Source organism: Hakea prostrata, chromosome 2 (genome assembly GCF_041222555.1).
Source record: "Hakea prostrata isolate BN-2017 chromosome 2, UWA_Hpros_2, whole genome shotgun sequence".
In the NCBI taxonomy this organism is placed as follows: Eukaryota; Viridiplantae; Streptophyta; class Magnoliopsida; order Proteales; family Proteaceae; genus Hakea; species Hakea prostrata.
In genome coordinates, this window is record NC_142601.1 from 53,871,138 (window position 1) to 53,891,125 (window position 19,988).

At 37.6% G+C, this 19,988-nt stretch overlaps 1 protein-coding gene across 1 annotated transcript; it reads right to left on the bottom strand.

Moving 5' to 3' along the window:
• Positions 1 to 8,715: 8,715 nt before the first annotated feature.
• On the bottom strand, positions 8,716 to 19,988 carry LOC149024897 (U1 small nuclear ribonucleoprotein A-like). The gene is made up of 5 exons (XM_089145095.1): positions 19,218 to 19,988; positions 18,841 to 19,013; positions 18,581 to 18,674; positions 12,004 to 12,098; positions 8,716 to 9,908 (listed from the first exon to the last, which is right to left on the bottom strand). Exons 1-5 carry the CDS (start codon positions 19,300 to 19,302, stop codon positions 9,615 to 9,617), a joined length of 741 nt encoding a protein of 246 aa, XP_089001221.1. The 5' UTR covers positions 19,303 to 19,988; the 3' UTR covers positions 8,716 to 9,614.

The following is a 19,988-nucleotide window of genomic DNA, read 5'->3' on the forward strand; positions in this document are numbered from 1 at the left end:
GAGTCTGGAGTAACACTATAATTTCAAATCGTTGTAGAGAGAGGGAGGAGAAGATATGTTAGAGAGAGAAGGGATTAGAGAAGGAGGGAGTGAGAGGTTGGGATATTTTTGTAATTTTTCTGCCCAAAAGGCATTTACATAATTTTAATTTCAATGTTTGAATAACTTAACAGGCTAAGGGTATTTATGTAATTTTATCTGACATCTAATAACAAATTAACTATAGATAATTTTTAGTTATGCATGTGAGTGTCATAATTTTTAAACTAATAGTGAATAATCATTAGTTTCACCTCAAATATAATGGATGCCGGATAATTTGCCCTATTTTTTTTTTATTTTTTGTTTTTGTTTGCCAACCCCGGTTTATAAACCGGTGTTTGACCCACGTCGCACATCTGGCTGTGGTAGGTGAGTCGCCCAGAAGATTTTTTGCATCTACAAGGATTCGATATTGAAACCTTGCTTAAACGAACCAAGCTGCTTACCACTTGGACCAACCCCGTTGGTTTTGTTCTATTTTTAAAGTCAGCAAAATTGGTATTAAACCAAAGTAATCTACCACCTTGGGCAATATTTATAGCTATAATAAATAATTACAAAGCCTTATTAGGGTCAATGGAGGGACCTTAAACCTAAACCCTTTCTAACCGAGGCAGCAATGATAACAGAGAAGGGTGTCTTTTTGTTTTCTTTTGAAAATACCTTTTAACTTAAGTTAATATTGGTGATTTTGTTATCATAAAAAAGCCAGCCTTTTCATTCTTGTTTGTTTTCCAAGTATCACAATTCCCAAATCACTCACTGCCTCTGTTTCCTCACCCACTTGAGTGAAAGAAAGAAAGAAAGGCCTACCTCATCTACACATGGAATGGGTGTAGAGGTGTGTGATTATTTCAAACTCTGTTTTCTTGGTTTCCAGTTTTGTGCTTTTGGCAGTTTTGGGTTCTAGCTGAAAGGAAAGGAAAACTTTGGGTTCATAGTTATTTAATATTTTGGGCAGAGAGCATGAGCAGAGCACAAGGATTGAAGGAAACGTAAACCAGTGTGTCTCATCATGACTGTCTCCCACTTCCTGCATATTTCTCTGTAACTTGTCGGCTACATGTCATCTTCTTCTTTCACCCATTTCCATATATCTCTCTCTCTTTCTCTATCTCTATCTCTCTCTGTTTGTGTTGGCTTGCATTGCAAGTCTGGGCTCTTCTGGAACTGAAATAATTTTTTATTGAAAACCCAGAAATAGGAAACTGAAATCATTTTTTTATTGAAAACCCAGAAATAGGAAAAAGAGAGTGGTCAGCCTAGCCTAGAAAACCTACAAGGCTGCAACGTGTTTGGCGTCACTAGCTTCATTACAGACGACGTCATACTCTGTTCTTAGTTTTTTACCAACTTCTTGTGACATTATCTGGTTCAGAAAATTTCCTTCACCTGCTTGGGTTTTTCCGTTGATCAGTTGGGTCAGAACGGCCGGATAAATTCAACACCAATCGAGATAATAAGACCCAGATGATTTTGTATGGGAATTGAGATTCAAAATGTAATCGAGTTGAGTAACGGAATCGAGAAAAAATATTGGATATACTGAAAACAGAAGGCAAAAGCTGAAAAGTAAACGAAAAAGCGACGAATTCATTGATAAAAGTGGGTCAATACACTGAAATTCTGGAAACCCTTATCTAAAACCCTTATATGACACAATTCTTATAAAACTTCAAGATGGAAAGATGATTGATTTGATTCTTTTTTGTGTTGTACCCATTACAGCCAAGAGATCCACTGAAACGAAACCAGTTGTATATATTCACAGGAAAAAATCGAAATCTTTATCCTTTTCAGATTCAAATCTTCTGAGCGAGTAACATCTGTGCGTCAGCTATATTGCCATGTATATACTTTAAATTATAATCATTTGTTCATTCCAAAAAAATTATAATCATCTGTGTTGAAAAAAAAATTTAGAACAAATTGTACTACACACCCCAAAATGAAAGCTTCAAAACACTGACACTTCACTTTATTGTGTTAAAATAGTTAGTTGTACAATCTTCAAGACTATTATACCCTTCTTAGCCATTTCATCCCTCTACCGATTCTCTCTCCTCACTCGGCCCTCCTCTCCTTCACCTTCTCTATCTTCAGCACCGACCACCAACCTTCTTCGTCTTCAACTCCAGCAGCTCATTCAAAGGAAAATAATGTGAATAAAATGTTTCATCAAACTAAGGCTCTGCTGCATTTCTTTTAGGGCAGTTGCTCACTAAAATAGGGTCTCTAGAGTCGAATCCTTCACCATCGTCACCTGCTGTGGGTGCTTGAAGAATAGTAGCATACTGGAAATCCATCATTCATTTATGTGGATAAAACCATCAAAGTGAACCCAACATAGAACTGATTCAGCAATGCAGTTCACCTGTTTTTTTTATTTGTTTCATGTCCCTTTTCCCGAATTAAAGAAAGAAGAAATCATGGTAGACGAAAAGAAGAAACCAGAGAAAACTAAACCAACACCATTGTGAGATAGTGATTCAGAATTGAAAAGTAAGAACCCAACGGTGTTCATTCATGGGAGTCCGGAGGTAGCCCTAATAGATGATGTAGCCATAATGGGATTGAGGGGATAGCAACCCAGATTTGTGCAAGAATTAGTGTACCGCCCAGATTTGTGCAAGATTTGTGTTGATTCATGATCGGAGTCTCTTTTCTAATTTGGTTTCCTTAATATTTCCGTCATCAATACAAATTTTCCAGTTCCATTTCTCCATCAAGCTCTCAAATTTAGTTCGTAAGCTTTGATAACCACGGAAGCCAGGAACAAAATCAGATTTAGGAAAGGGAACGAGGGGTTACTGTTGTGAACAGAAAGAGGGAAAAAAAAAGAAAAAAAAAAAAGAAGAGGAAGTTGGAGGCGGTGTCGGCGGCCTTGCCGGAGCGGAGGCGAAGGTGGAGAGCTGAGTGAGGAGAGAGAATAGACTGGGGGATGAAAGTATGGTTAAGTATTGGAAGAATAATGAGCACATGATTAGAATAAAATACATGTCAAACATCTAATGGTTCATTTTGTTTTTATTCTCAGATTTTGATAAGGGTATTTTTGGAATTAAAGAAAAATAAACAATGGGCTAATGGTTTCACTAACAGAGTGGACTAACATGTTTAATGAATTGGGGTGTCAGTGTTTTTTAAACATAAAGTGGGGTGTCAGTGTTTTTAGACATCCATTTTGGGGTGTCAGTGTAATTTGCTCAAAAATTTATTATCATTTGAAGATATGCTCAAATCATCTGAATTTTTGTTTGGTAGAAGCTCAAGTCATTTTATCTAAATGGACTAATGAGGGTTGAATCTAAATTTATTGGAACCAGCTGGAGTTGAAATAATTTGCTAAATCAAAACCTAAAACCTCTAACTTCGAAGTTGTATAAAAGAACATACTTCTTACAACTTGAGAGTTTAATGTTTTTGGTTTTGATTTTGCAAACCATTGTCTTTGGTTGTCCTTTTTATGGAAATGTCTTTTCAAAGAACCTTGCATGAGGTGAATTTGAAAGGGATCAAAAGATGTGGATATGAATTGTTCTATAATTGCTCTTTTTTACGAACAGGTCTGGTTTGGATCACAAGTTGGGAAGGGTTTTTAATTCAACAACGGATTAAAAACTGGGATGTGCTCTCTAGAAATGAGAAAAATTTTACTCAAAATAAATTTGTGTTAACCACCTTTATTATATGGTACAGTTGGAGACTTGGAGGGCAAGAAATGAATTTGTGTATAACAAAATTGACTGGTCCTTTGAAAATGTTTTGAATTTAGTGAATAAGGCATTCGAGGGGTTTGTTGTTGTGGCTATTTTTTCAAGGCAATATTGTTTTTTAGTCGAGGATTGAAGGGAATTAAATAGTAGCAGTACTTCTTGGGTCCCTTGAAAAAAAGAATTTTGTCAAAGTGGAATTGTGACAGAGTTTGGTTGCGAGGGTGATGGCAAAGGCCAAATATGGAATGGCGAAAAGAGATGAAAAAGGAAGAGTTTTAGCAGCATTTTCAAATGGAGTAAACTGTAGTTCTTCTTTGGTGGCCGAGGCATTAGCTCTTAATTTTGGTTTGGAGTTGGCGAGGCAAAAATGTTTCATAATGCAGAAGCCGAAATAGACCATCTGAATCTATTGAAAATGGTTCTCCAAGAGTCCCCTCCTACATAAGTGTTGGAGGAAGGAAAGATGATTCTCCTGGCCCTGGATCTGGTTCACTTTGAGCTGGTTCTCCTGAAATAAAAAAAGAGGTGAGAGTGGTGGCCATCTCTCGGGACGGAAAGCCACCTCCAATGATTAAATCAATCCTTAAGGAAGAAATTGCGGATCACTTCTTAGAGAAGTAAATGCCCAAGAAGGATGCTGGAGAATGAACCTTCCATCATTTTATAATGAACCTTTACCCTTGGTGATCTTAAGATCTGCTTTGGCCCTGCAATGGAAGTGAGTGGTGGAGATGGCTTCTGGATACGAATGATGCTACAGGCTGGTAGGCACTATTCTCAGGACAACTGTTGGCTCTGTAGGTGAATCAAGAAGTCAGCGTAAGTTTGATCTTGATGTGACATTGTTCCTCAGTTGAGGAGGCAAATGAGAAGTTCGTAGTATTTGAGACAGCATCGGAGCGAATGGGAAGCTACCAACCTGTCATAGGCATTTAATGGGATTCAGGGCATTCAATGCGGAATTAAATGTTAAAGGCATGACGCTTGGGAGACGATACTCCGAATCTCCTGTCCAACACTAATTCGGATGAAAAGCTATCATGCGACAACATTTGTCATCAAGCTCTGTGGCTCCTGCCTTTCTTGCTATCACTTGCTCCGAGAAGTGCCATTGCCTGGAGCCTGTCAGCAGGTCTTGTTTACATCGGACTTGGGGTCTTTGGTCTGACTTGGTTGGTTCGTTCTGGTTTAGCGGTTCATGCCGACTTGTCCATAACAATAAGGCTTGTTATTTTGGAGGATATCATGGATCTAAAGGAGTCTTTTGATCATTGTCATTTCTCATTCATCCAAGATTTGCTAATTCAGTGACAGATTTGAATTCAATGTCAAGGCTAGCCCTCTCAAAGGTGTTAAACCTGGACCTCCTCCTATGTGTGCTTCTTTTTGTGATAGGGCTTTTTAGGTAGAGTGTGGATCATCTCCCCGATGAAGAGCACAGAGTGCTCTCCCGATGGCATTACAACCACAAATTATGTGGGCCCACAAGTAAAAAATAATAAAACATAAAAATAAAAATAAAAATCTCACCACCCTAACCCTGTGGGCTCCCTGTAATTCGTGGTCAACAACCGTCGGAAGAGAAAATACAAACTCTTCGAGGCGTGCTCAAATGATAATGCTCTATGGATTCAATAAATGAGGTGAGTTCAACCAAACAAAAACAAAATAACCTAGGTGAGTGGGCCCATGCCACAAGCTAGTAGTAGGTTTCTTATAAACGCAGTCGAATTGGATTGTAGCATCTAAATTGGACAATGAGAATCTTGGAGTTGAGAGACAAAATCCCTCCAGGAGAAACTGCATGGATTTGGATCTGAAGCTGAAGAATCGCAAGGTGAGCCTACTGCCTACCACATATTTGTTTTATTTTTCATATCCTTATATACTTTTGGTGATTGGTGAAGTTTTTACTAAAATACTCAATATTAAGTATAGAAAATTTTGAAATGAAACCATTCCACAATGAATATATGTTCATGTTAAAATACTTCTTATTCAAACCTTTAGCTGTTATTAGACTAGTTGGTTAAGTTTGTAATCTCAATAATCGGATTGGCATTGTCCAAACTCGAGCCAAATATGACATTTTTGCCCCTCTCCCCGTTCGTTTTGTAAAAATTTCTTCTTCTAAACCTTTTTACCTTTGCTTAAATAAGAAATCGAATTTGGTCTCCATTGATACCAACTTGATATGACCAGAGATTAAGAACCATTGTTATAGGAACCATTTAATAACTTATAGAAATTTTTATATATATGCATCTCATTGCTCAAGATGATCCACTTATTTCTCTCCAGGATTAGTTGAAAAATAATCTGGTTATCTTATTCCCCTCTTTATCCCATTGCTAAGCTTCATATTTAACTAAAGTTTCATGGACTTTTGTAGAACCTACTGGATATCCAGATGCATTCTTCGCAAACTCACCCATCCATAAACCTAAAAATGACCACCCCAAACCATTTATTTATCATCACTTTACCAATGAGTGACTCCAAACTCCAAACTTACATGAAATCAACAAAAAGTGCTAAAGAACTTTAACCCATGTAGTTGTGGTCTTGGTGCTTCTAGCATTGCTTGGCAACATGGAGAGGTCTAACTAAAAAAGAAATCAAAGCCCAAGCATTGTTTGAGGGTGCCGAATTTTGGGGGTGCGGCAAAATTGAAACAACACTTAGTAGGGATACAAGGATGTGGCTAAGTGTCCTAGAGAACCTTATGAAGTTCAACAAGAAATTATTGCTAGCCTGAAAAGAGGGAGACTGAAGAGGGCAAAGAAAGAAATGCATAGAGATTGTTTTTGGATGTGGATGAGAAATCAGATGAAGATAAGGTTGCCAGAAAAAGTATGGGGTTGCATCACAAGCATAATAGAGACAAGTGAAGGTTGCTTTTGCTGCTAAGGGACATTCCTTACATTATGAAAGTGTGAGGCAATATGAACAGACGAAAGGAGCAGGTCCATCTAGCTCAGCTGCTTCATCTACATACGAGGGTGGTGGGAGGAAGAGGAATTGAAGAGGAAGACTAAACATAGGAGGACCCAACATACAGGGTGGTGCCATCTGTAGATCCTATACTTTAGCAAGACCCCAAATCTTCAAGCAGGAGGAATATTACCAACCAACCATCTTAAAAAAATTGGGTAGTAGTAGGGAAGATCAGGCAAGGAATGTAATCAGTAATTAAGGGATGATTGATGCAGTTGCTAGGACAAGTATAGGGATGAAAGGTCTCACACCATGAGAATTGATGAATGTGTACTTACCAAACCAGAAGAAGTTGGAAGAGTACATCAAGGCACTATCAGAGAAGAACCTAACTTCTTACTCAAAATCTGCATTCCGAAAATTGCCTCGCATGATAGGGTTTTTGTTACAAGATTAACTCGAACCAGATCAAAGAGAATCAAGATCAAATCTAATTCTTTAAGAATTTGTAACAGATAGATACACCTCTTTTGTGGGAATCATCTATGACTCCTAGGGGACAGATGATTCATATATCAAAGTAGAACATAACCTGATGATGTACAAAGGAGCATCAAGTTTAGAAACTCAAGATCAACTGGGATTAATAAATATCATCCCGATTAGATTCAATTTCTAATGGAAGCATTCATTTTCACAAATTTGTCTTTGTCCACTCAACCCCATTCATTTTCATTACCCACTTGATCTGCTTTGGCATTTGTTAAAAGAAAAAGAAAACTCAAGGAAAAACTGAACTGCTAACCTCTTCCTGACAACTGAGCTGTACAGGAAAATTGAATTGTTTGATGAGTATTGGTCACTGCTTCCCCTTGATTATAACTGAATCACTTGTTTTTGGATTTCATTCTTGTCTCAGACAGCCTCAGTTACTATTTCATTATATCATTGTACGACTCGTTATGTTTTGTTCCTTTGTCATTACACATCTTTAATCACCTTTATTTAATAAATCAAGGAATACTTACATTATGATTGCTGACATAATTACCATGATATGCACATATGCATCTTTGTATCTGTATATTATCTTATAGGGTTGCCATGCATCTGCCCTAGCATCCTACTTGTTCCATTAGGAATTGTTGTATTACTTGTGCTGTTTTGGGTTCTCTTTTATAACTTTCATTGTGCTTTTGTTTGTCTATGCAAACCGATTCTTAATCTCCTGCATGTATACCTTCACTAAAAGCTGTTGTGTGGTCACTTCAGATTCTTTTTTCATTCCTTTCCTTTTCCTTTTCTCATTTTTATGGAACATGCACCTATGAAGGTCATATATTACTTGCATCATCAGCTTAATATCTTTCTTTGTATCTTGTGAACATTTTAGGCCAAAATGTAGTTTTGATGCCAGTTAGCATACTTCATATATTGATGCTCCAAATCAAGCATGGACACAGACTTCAAGACAACAAAGGCAGAGTAGGCAACTATGAGAGCAAGAAGGTGAAGCTGATTTTGGGTGGACTAGGACTGATATAGAACGGATGATTGTTGAAACCCCCATCAAACCAAATAATGAAATTACAAGTTCTGATGATGATACTATGAGCTGACTTTGCAGCTGAGGATCCAATCAAAGAGTGGCATAAATGCTTATGTTCTTGAATTGCAGTTTCCTCTTTTGGCTTTTGACTCTTTTTTTAATAGTTGTCTAAGTGACTTTGAGTTTTCTCATTGTAAAATGCATAGACTTCTCAGCTTCCTCTTCTTTATTATTTTAGTTGGTAGTGAATTGTTTGGTTGAAATTTATCAATTCAGTTGGTAGAGATGCCATTGTTTAATCATACTTCCCATTAACATGAAGGTCAACCAATGCTAAAATAATTGAGAGTTGTCTTTTCTTTCAATGCGTTCTGTTGATCAACCTTGTATTGGACTATATTGTTTCATCTTAATAATTTTGTCTCATTTGGTTGATCAAATGATGCTTTTTTTTTTTTTTTTATATTTTTTTTTATTTTTATCTTGCTTGTGCTTTTATGCTTTATCTTTGTTATAGCAATGAGCTATAAACTGAGACTGAAGTTTTGGGTTATAGCAAATCTCCCTACTGCAACTGAATCTGTGTTGGTTTTGGCGATCCTTTTGCTCTGACTGTTGTATGAGGGGAAGCCTTATTAGATAAGATAGGACTCTTAGAAGTATAATCATATGTAGGCTCTCTCCGCTTAACGATTTTCTCCCATTGACATAGGCTTCACAATGAATGTTCAAACAATGTCTGTGTATGCTGTTGATAAACTGAACAGCTGACCGCTTTAACAGAATTAGTGGTCCTGCTGCATATTCGACATGTTGCGATGGGCAGGAATAGTAAAAAATGAGGAATACAAATTAGGAAGACAGAAGCACACAACTTGGACGATCATTTCACCGCGATTTTATGAACCAGTTGAATTTCTTAACAAAAATTTATCTGCCACTTCAGAAAGCATTCTAAGCCTACAACCCGTTCTGAAAATGCATGCCACAAGCTAAGAAATTCCCTGCTTACGCGATCTGGAGAACCAGCTATAGGCTCTTGGAGACTGGTATCTTCCAGTTACGATCAAACAGGATTCAACACTTACTGATTCTGCATTTTAAACTATCCTGTGAATTTTCGTTAGTACAGAGCCAGGTGCCAGACAGGAATTACTCTAACCAAAACCCGGAACATCGATGCCGCGATGACTTGCTCAGGAGAACTACCAACTTATATACATGCACCAGAAATAAAACTCTAAAAATCATTCTGTCAAAAATACTAGCACTACAGCAGTAACTATTCTAGTTGGTGAAACACAATAGATGCATCCTTGTTCTGAATGGGACCAGCAGGCAGTCAAAACATCTCTCTTATGGCCCTGGACCTATTTCTTTGCATAGGTAATGAGCATGGCATGCTGTGAGCTTATCTTAAAATTCTGTAGACCCTGCATTGCAAGCGTTGATTGCATCTCATCTCCATACTCAACAAAAGCAATTCCAGGCTTTGCCTCTACCATTCTAACCTCCTTAAATCCTGCATACTGGCAAAACAGCATTTGCAGCATCATTGTAGTTGCATCAGCAGGGAGATTTTGAATGAACAAAATGTTATTTGGTGGAGCAGGGGCCTCTGGAAGAGCAGACTTTGCGTCTCCCATGTATGGTAAATGAGATACCTGCAGAATTCGATAAAAGCAAAAGAACGTCTCAGCACCATCCAACAATGGGAATGGATAATCCACACCTTTGCATAATAAATGTAACAGAAACCAAGAAGGGCATCTTGTATTGCATGATCGCATCTCAATACTTGCCTTTTGTTTTAATATAAGTGCAACCTACAATCTGTGTGTCAAAAGTATACCAAAGAAATAAAATTACTAAAATCTAGAAAAATAATAAAATAAAATAAAAGACCAATCCACAAGGCTCCAACTACTGAGGGTCTGGGAGGGCTAAATGTATGCACCCTTAACTCCTGCCTCGCAGATGTGGCTGTGTCCAAGTTTCAAACCCACAAGTACAACTTAACTGTTGCACCTAGGCTTGTCCACTATTAAAGAAATATACATACAAGCAAATTTTATCAGGACAGAATTTTATTGTCACCCAAATCATAGAACCAATGGAGTTGGGATATTTTGTAATTAGCTGATGGGAATAGAAATAGGGAAATGAATAATAAACAGAACTGATGGACACAGTAATATCAAAAACAGAACAGTTGTAAAAACTGCAATAATTTGCCAGCAGAAATTCACTACCATCTATCCACACATCAAATTTCAAGCATCTGTGTCTTCAATTCAATCCACATGTGAATTATTCAAGGAAAATGGAATCTGCCATGGGCCAAACCAAATTCATTAAACTGTCAAATGTAGATCATTCAGTGGATAAACAACTTTGACATGGTTATATCAGACTCAGTAGGGAAGCTTCGCTATAGAGCAACCCATGTGGACCTGGATCACTTGACAAAGACCAACATCTCACAGTAATCATGCCAACTTTATTTGGGGCCTACATATGAATATACACACATACCCAGATCCTGCAGCGGCGGGAGCCTTGTGCACTTAGTATATACAACTATACTACATATATATCACCCTGGTTTGACAAATAGAAGCTCTTATGTAGGCTCCAGCTATATATTGAATGCTTTCTTGAATGGTAAGCTCTATCTCTATCATCAAGAAATATGGTAAGTTGTTTTTTCTTGAAGGATGGGAGCTCTTCATGAGCTTTAGAACTAGGTTATTCCTTTGATAGAACACAGATATTTAAGGTCTACCTCTCACACCAATGGAATACCATTGAGAAACAAGTAAATTGTGCATTCTCCATCTCCACAGAAGATATCTGACACACTAAGTGGTGCATTAATTTTATTATGCACAAGTCTACATCCACAAATCAAATTTTACACATCAGCACTACCCCTAAATTAACCTTTTAAACCTTACTCATTTCTAATCTACCCTACCACTATAATCGTTTATCCATTCCAACATCCACATCTCAGGCTCTCTTTTTTACCGTTTAAATCTATGATTATTTAATCTATAAACATAAATAGATGTATTTGGTACAATTTATGACCCCTGTTTCTTATTATAATAAATTGATATAAACATAAATCCATAAATAGGTCAAGGGATGTTTATGATTTATCACTTGTTAATTTTTATTTATGCGGCTACAGTGAATGAACATGTGCAGAATTACTATTTAAGTGCGGGGTAAAAAAGTAAAATTACAAAAAATTTGAAGAAAACCTCATTTTTCTCTCTCCAACCTCCACATTTCTCCCATTTCCGCTTTAACAATATTTTAAGTAAATCAAAATTAGCCCAAACCAATAAAAATGAGATAAAACCAAAACTAAAACCCAATATATATTTTACAAAGTAAACCAAAACTAGCCAAAAACCAAACTGATGTTACATAATATATCATTCCCCAATGGAACCAAACCTTTTTCTTGTTATATAATATATTTTATTAACAAAATGAAAATTGTTTATCACTCAAAACCTATTATTATAATTGATTATTCCTAAATGTCATAAATACAAATATAAATTATGCCAAAGAGAGCTTCAGCTATAACTCCATTGAAGAATACTTTGCTCTACGCTGTGTAATATAGACACCTAATATGATTTACCATCACCTTGAATAGAATGATCACAATCATGTAGGCAAGTATTAAAATGTAGGTGATCAAATAGGTAGATCCCGCATATAAAAGGACAGAAATCTTACAGGAGGTGTTGCACCGAAGGCACTGCCATAAGTGGAATTTATACCCATCCCTGCTTGATTAGCATCATGATGCTGTTCTTTTTTCTTTCTCTCAGCTGCAATAAAGGATGAGACACATCTTCAGAAGAGGGGGCAGCTGCTATAAGAAGAAATGGTACAATGCTAACACAAAACAAAATTGAGCAAAAAGAGAATAAAACTTCTAGATATAATGCTGACAGGAATCCACTTAGTAATTTAGAAAAGCATGTCTGTTTCTAGAAAACATGCTAAAGGTGGTATAGAGGAAGAATCACTTGAATTTGGACATCATCTGAATGAATTTGAATCTATAAACCACCTATGTATAAGAACATTATCATCGTGGTCTGTAACCATAAAAAAAAAGGGTTTACAGTTGCAATTTGCAAACAACCCAAGAAATAACAAGGCCACTGACATTCACTTTTGTTTTGTTTTGCCATCACCGGGATATAATTCTATAGGGGGCAATAGAAAATCTTACCTGTGTTCCTCTGGTATGCCTCAGTAAACTCTGTACTTTGCTAATTTGAGGAATTTCTTTCTGTTCTCTCCCCCGCCCCCAAAACAACAGGAAAAAAAAAAAAAAAAAAAGAAAGAAGGAAAAGCCACTAAAATTTAGGATCTAAGGTTCCGAGAAGTGAGAACATGGAAGAAGAATAATGCAGAAAAGCTCCTGCCATTAGTCTTGGTTCAGCTTTTAGCCAACTAACGGCCCAGTTTCGGGTCTGACTCAACCTAGTGATTCAAGTAAGGTTAATCCCCTAGAGGACAGGAAGGCCAGGACTCATGAGTCAAAAGGCCCAGAATGGAAAAGTTTTACAGCTTGCAGTTAAAAGGCTTCCTGGGTCTTAGAGACTTATCCTTTGGACTTGGTCCAAGTCATGGTAGTTTATTAATGGGGCTAGGTTAGGATTCTCTTAGTTCAGCCTTTTGGGTCAATTTTCAGCTGTACTAATTTAAGTTATCAAAAAAATTAGGAGACTTCATGTCAGCAAATGGCTAGAGGAATTTTTCCTTTGCTGCTTGATTTATTTTTTTAAGAGTTTACAGTAATCCACAGCTGGAAGGGGTATCATTTATCGTTTAAGAGACTTTTTAAGTTGTTAAAAGTTAGTTAAAAACTTCTCAATGGTAGTAGGTAATTTTCTTTAAGTTTCTATTTTATTGTATTTTTCTGAAACAATCAGGATTGAGTCAAAAGTTAGTATTACAAATATGGTGCAAGGATTTTCAACCCTCACAATTTGATCATAAATAGAATTTTTTTTAAAAATTTTTGTTGGGAAGAGTGAAAATGTTCTCCCTTACATCTCTTCCCTCTCCCTACAATATTTTCTTTCCCCTCCCATGGTCTAGTTTCTCAAGTTCTTCCCCCAACTTATCTTATCCTTGGGCTTTTGAGCAGGGATATCTAAGAGTAAAACATCATCGCATCACTTTAGTGACAGAATATTGTGAAGGATATCTGGAACTGTAACTATGAAGATCACCTCATACTGATTCTGTAAAAGGCACAAAGATCTGAAGAACAAGATCAGACTTCTGATGGGGTGATTAAATATGGTTTTCAGTGAATTAGGAAATGAAAAATTAAGTATGAGAAATTGTAAATTTCAAAAAGACAGAATTTTCCCTGATTTACATAGCATCTGACCATGACATGACTTGTTCTCTTCTCTCTACATTAATAAGGAAATGAGAAACCTCCGTGTATGATCAACTTTCAGTTGGAGGTTGATAGGTCTCTTGGACTAGATCCCAAGCAAAACTAACTCAGATAAATAACCCAAAATTAACATTATATTGAACCTTCACAAATGAGGATGCTAAGATGGATGAGTGGTGAAACTAAGAAGGATAACACAAGGAATGATCATATTCTGGGACTAGCTCCAATAAGTGATAAACCATGAGAAAGTTCAACAGAGGCATGTAAATGCCCCTATACGGAGAAGTGATATAATTTAGATTGAAGGCATTAGAAGAGCTAGAGGCAGACCTCCAATAACCTTAATAGAAGTGGTGAGAAAGGATATGCAGAGGTTAGTCCTTGTATCTAGCATGGCCTCAAACAAAGCTGATTGGAAGGCAAGAATCCATGTAGCCAACCCCATTTAGTTGGGATAAGGCTAGATGATGATGATGATGATGATTGAACCTTCTCAAATGAAGGTCAAATTAAAGGAATCAAGCACAAATATGAATTATGGACGGCAGGGGATGTATAACTTGGTTTCCAAAGTGAAAGATCAGCTTTCTACTTGGAAAGCTAACTCAAAATCTCTTGTGGGGCGAATCACTCCAGCAAATTTCGGCTGTTATGACTATACCTTATTACTGAATGCAAACTGCTTCCATTCCCAAAGGGCGTTTTGCAGGAGGTGGAAGCCTGTAGGACATTTGTTTGGGGTGAGTCTCAATAAAAAAAGAGGATCCCTTTAATGAGTTGGAACGGTCTGTGTTACCCCATCAAAGAGGGTGGCGTGGGGCTTAGAAACCTTGGGAAGGTTAACAATGCTTTCATGATGAAGTTGGTTTGGAAAAACCTTCAACAGAAATTACTGTGGTGGAAGTTGTTCACTCAAAATATGACTTAGTAGGAGAAAGTCTCATTTTTCTGCCAGCAGTCTGGACTCCATTGTGGAAAGCGAAGCGTCACGTAGCTCCAATGGTGTTAGAGAACACTAGTATTTCTATTGGAGATGGTGAGAACTCCCTCTTTTGGCTGGGTAACTGGGTTGAACCAGGTTTAGACCTAGAATCAATGGTGGTTTCCCCAAGTTTGAGGTCTTTAAAAACGAAGAAGGTTATCAAGTATGTAGACATTGTCGGATCTGGTGTTGGAGTCAATTCGAAACTTGATTCCACGGGATATTTGTTTCAAGAGTAATAGATGGGTACATCCGTCATTGAACCTTGGTAGGTATGTTTTTGTTTGGAACCTTTCAACTAAAGGTTTCTCAGTCTAGTTTGTGTACAAGTATTTGTTGAGTGTAGATTTGCCCTTGGTTAGTGATGCTATGGATGCTAATATTTGGAAAGCAATCTGGAGATTAAAGGTTCCCTTCTGAATTTGTGCGTTCCTCTGGTTGGTTGCAATGACAGGTTACTCACCAACTCCAGAAAGCAGACACTGCATTTATTGGACCATGAGTCATGTAGTTTTCATTTAAATGGGGGAGGATAGCATGCATGTATTAAGAAAATGCAGTTTTGTAAAGGGCATCTGCAGTAGGGTGGTTTCAGAGCAGCACTGCAATTGGCTCTTCACTTGTGGGCGTGAAAATTGGCTGGCATCTAACCTGTGCAGGCAGTCAGGCACACTTCAAAGTCATCAGCTGAATGGTCGATCAGGTTTTCTTGTACATTGTATCTTCTATGGGGTTGGTGAAACAGAGATGTGCATTAACCTGATTTTATGAGGCCTGGTAATGGCATTACCGTGATAAGCAAGTATTGCTCAACGGTCATAGATGCTTGGTCAACTTGCCTTAATACAGTGGTAAGGCCAGCCAGGAAAAGGATTACAGATGGGTGGAGATCGGAGGTTGTTGGAGGTTTCAAGTGCAATGTGGATGCAGCAGTATGCAAGAATGTGGGCTTCACACAAGTTGGAGGAGTCTTCCAAGACCAGGAGGGTGCATACATGGGAGGATCTGCATTAAAAGGCTGGATGAGTGTTCAGTCCTCAAAGCTGAACATAGAGCAATCAAGGAGGGGATTAGTTTGGCTGTGGATTTAGGGAGGCTACTACTGCATGTGGAGTCTGATGTGAAGAAAGCTATTTTGCCTCTTGATCACAATAGGGAATTGGATGGGAGATTTGCTAGACTGGTTGCTGATATTAGAGTCCTGTCTACCTCTAATGTATTGATCAGTTTTTGCCACGTAGGTAAAGAGGCAAATCATGCTGCTGATTGGATGTCTAAGATGTAGCTAAGCTTGGCTAACTCTTTGACATTCTTTCCGAATCCTCCTAGGAATTCAGAGAAGATTCTACAGGCGGATATAGCCTATTGTAGTGCTGCTTCTGTTTAGTTTCTGCTCCTGAGGTCTTCGACCCCATTTTTTATCGAAAAAGAAAATGGACAGATCAGATCTAATTAGAAGAATAGCAATGGCTGAAACTTGGACATTGAAAAAACTTAAATTTAATTAGAACTAACCCTCAGTAACTGCACATCTACAAGTCAAAATCCTCTAAAACCTTGGTTGAAACCTTTAAGCACACCCATTCTGTGTTGTTTCAATTCACTTCACAAACAAGCTTCACTTTTTTTTGGGGTTGATAAATGTGACATAAGGAAAGATGCCAAACAAAGAAAACAAGCATCAGGTTAACACCATTGGTGCAAGTAACTAAGCGTAAATACCCTTTAAAATCTAAAGGGATAATGTGGATGTGGGTGTTAGTGGTCTTGATACTACACGTAAGTCGCACCCCCAGATTCCAATCTACCATAATTTCTAAGTTGGCTATGATACAGGATCACCATGAGAAAAAAGATCAAGCAATCCATTTGGTTTTGATTAATTTGATAGGAAAACAATCAATCTCACTCTCTCAGAAAAGCTTGTCAATGGAGGCCTTAAATTGGTTCTGTTGACTTTCTACATCTCAAATTTCTATTGAAGGAGGTTAATTATCACGTAGCTTTTTTGGGTTGACCTTCAGGCAAACCAAGCAAATCACAACCCACAGTTAGTTCACCAAGGCTCCAATGGCTCCCTTCATATGCTGCTGCATTAATCACTGGTGATTCAACATGCATCACCAAATCGATTTAAAAATTTTGGGTTCCATTCAAGTGAAACATCTATGGCACAACTCCAGGGCCATTGTTGCTCACTAGTTAATCCCCCCACTTAGGCTTATAAGGTAAGGGCTTTCATTAGTTTGTATGTTCACCTTCATTCCTGATCATTCACCTTGAAATCAAAACTTTCTAGTTGACTAATAGAATAAACTAGGTCTGGAATCATCATAAATGGAGAACCCCAAACACATCATCAACCCATCATGTAGTGAGAGGGAGAAAGAAGAAACGATTAACATGGTGAATTGCATCTCAACCACAAAGTTTTCTATCTGACCAGTTACATGATTTGACTGCTTGGAATCAAGGTCACAAGATCCCCACATAAATGGGCACAAGAGCTGTCTGCAATCAATCTTCAATATGAAACTAAATCAGAATCATCTTGAGCTTTTCCATGTCATAATTGAGTGGAGTTGCAGGAATAAAAAGCATGCAGTGGGAGGAAGAAAACTATCTCCAATCCCTTAATTGTTCTAGGGTAGATTTGTTTAAAAACTGGGAGGAATGCTGTACTGACTGGTTTTGCAAATCTAAAATCAACTTTGTCTAATCTTATTAGACTAAAGAGCAAGTGGTTAGTTCTGTAAAAGACAACCCAATAGTTTTATTTCTCATAACTTTCCCTCTTTTTATTTAGCTTTTGTGATAATTAAGGAGTCTCCTAATCTGGGGTAAATTTGATAAAATTGGGAGGAACGCTGTACTGACTTGTTTTGCAAATCTAAACTCAACTTTGTCTAATCTTATTAGACTAAAGAGTAAGTGGTTAGTTCTGTAAGAGATGACCCAATAGTTTTATCTCTTAACTTTCCCTCTTTTTATTTAGTTATTGTGATAATTAAGGAATCTCCTTTTTGTAACCCTGCGCAAGAAAGGACACTACCTTATCTGACTAAGTTATTATTAGTGGTTGACTGATGATAGAACTCCTCCTATAGCAGCAGCTCTGCAGGAAGAACTAAAAGATAAGTTTTAAAAGTCAATAGAGAACTGCCAACTCAACCAATCAATTGATAGTTCAGAGTTCAGCTTTAGTTCTGTGTCTTATATTTTCAGCATTGTAAAATGATTGTGAAAGCCAGCAGCCTCCATGATGTGATTTTGGAACAGAATTTGTTGTTAAGTGAGATTGTGATCTTTCTCTCTTCTCTCTTTTCTTCCAAAGTTACCAAAAAATAGCTACTGTTAACAACCCTAATCTTCTCATCATGGCAGATCCTTCTTTTGATCTGAATCATCCACAGGCTTTAATTTCATAAGCATATGGTCTCCTAACTGACCTATTAAATTGTCCAAAAAGCAGTTATCACAACCAGTCGGCATTCTTTAGAATTCGTGCCACAGATGATGTCACTCCCATCTATAAAACTTTCTTATACAACTCATAGATTAGTCACTAATTAACAGAAGACACAAGTCCACTACACCCACCAACTTCTGATTCCACAGGGAAAATCTTCTCATCGGTGAAACCATACCAGAAACAATCAATAAATGGACAGGATGCACATTGTGACATTGAGAAATATAGACGGAATTCTACAAAGCGGCCCGATTCCAAGTTTTCTTATTTATCCAGCCTAGATTAAACAACAAAACAACCACTTCATCTAAGTGTGCTTGACAAAGCTCATATGAATCAACCAAAAAGCATTTAAACAAAAGTAAGCAATGGCAACAAGAAAGTATAACGAACAAAAGGGAAACCAACAACCAGAAGAGCAACACGTTACCTCTATCATCATGCTTCTTCCGCCTTTCCCTAGGAACAAAAGTACCATCAGCCTTCGCTGTCACATCTGATTTTGTTTTTGCATATTGTATCCTCTGGATTAAAAAATTAGAATTCATCAAAAAAGAAAGCCTGTAACGACCATAACACAACATCTCTGCTAGTAGATAGATATTTGAGGTTCAAATTCGTGTTCTTACAAAATCCGTCCCTCTTAGGCCTAGATTCACAAACTGGTGAAAGAAGTACAGTACAGCATACCATTGGCTTGTCATAGAACGGAAAACCCTGCATTTGCCGGAGGGCATTGGTGGCCGAGGAAACTTCTTCAAAGACAACCCAAGCTTGGCCTTTATGCTTCAAAGTCTTGAATGCTAAAACCTCCAAGATCTTCCCAAACTGTGAGAAGACCGCTAATAAGGACTTCTTCAGCTCTGTATTAAAGCAACTCGTTAGATTCAGAAAGAAGACAATAAAATCCCAAACCAGTCGAACGCAGAAAGAAATTGATTCAAGAGGAATGCCCTATTCTATTCTTGTTTTCCAAACAATATATACCTTAAGAAAAGTTTCAAGCTTCAGAAACAGAAACAAGACCTAGCTTGAACAAAGGAAAATTGAAACGATGAGTTCCATACCTTCGAGTTTAGTTTTCTCATTGAGATTGTTGATGTAAATGGTCATGTTAGGAGGAATCTCGCCTGTGCTCATCTCTGCAACCATTTTCCTTACAAGTTACAAACACACTACTTTTTGCGCCTAACTGGGGTGAGAGAGCGCTTTAACACTTCAATTAGAAATAAAAAAATGACAACAATGTGGCAGCTGTGATCATATTAGGCGTGATGCCGATAAGGCTGCGGACTCAATTTCCAAAGTGTCCTTTCATCTGAGTCCACTTTCAAGGGTGTTCCTCTGAGTTTGGAGGAGATCGGCGGACTGTAGGCATTGATTCTTGTAGTTTTTCCTTGGGTCTTTGATTCCGGTACCCAATTTTTTCTAGTTATTGAATTTAGCAAACAAGGCATTCAAGAACTTTGCTGTTGTGACTATGTTTTTTTAGGGCAATATTCTTCCTCAGATGGATTGAAGGGAATTCGATAGCAGCAGTACTTCTTGGGTCCCTCCAGGAAATTGAATTGTGGCAGAGCTTGGTTGAAGGATGATAGATAGGAGAGGCGGTATTTGAGATGGTGATTAGTGATGAAAAATGAAGAATTTTAGCATCATTTTCAAATAGAGTTTATTGCAGTTCTTCTCTGGTGGCCGAGGATTAGTTCTTAGATCTAGTATAGAGTTGGGAGGCAAAAAGGTATTCGTAATGTCGAAGCAGAAATAAACTGGCTGGATCTATTGAAAGTGATTCTCAAATGTCCCCTTTTACCGGAGAGCTTATTATTTTGGTGATT

What these genes read in the sequence shown, in the direction of transcription:
- LOC149024897 (XM_089145095.1), bottom strand. Translation starts at nt 19,302, where the DNA reads ATGGTTGCAGAGATGAGCACAGGCGAGATTCCTCCTAACATGACCATT. An exon ending in TGAGAAAACTAAACTCGAAG is followed by an intron (nt 19,014 to 19,217) that starts GTATGGAACTCA and finishes GCTTTAATACAG; the next exon opens with AGCTGAAGAAGTCCTTATTA. An exon ending in CCTTCGGTGCAACACCTCCT is followed by an intron (nt 9,909 to 12,003) that starts GTAAGATTTCTG and finishes CGAATTCTGCAG; the next exon opens with GTATCTCATTTACCATACAT.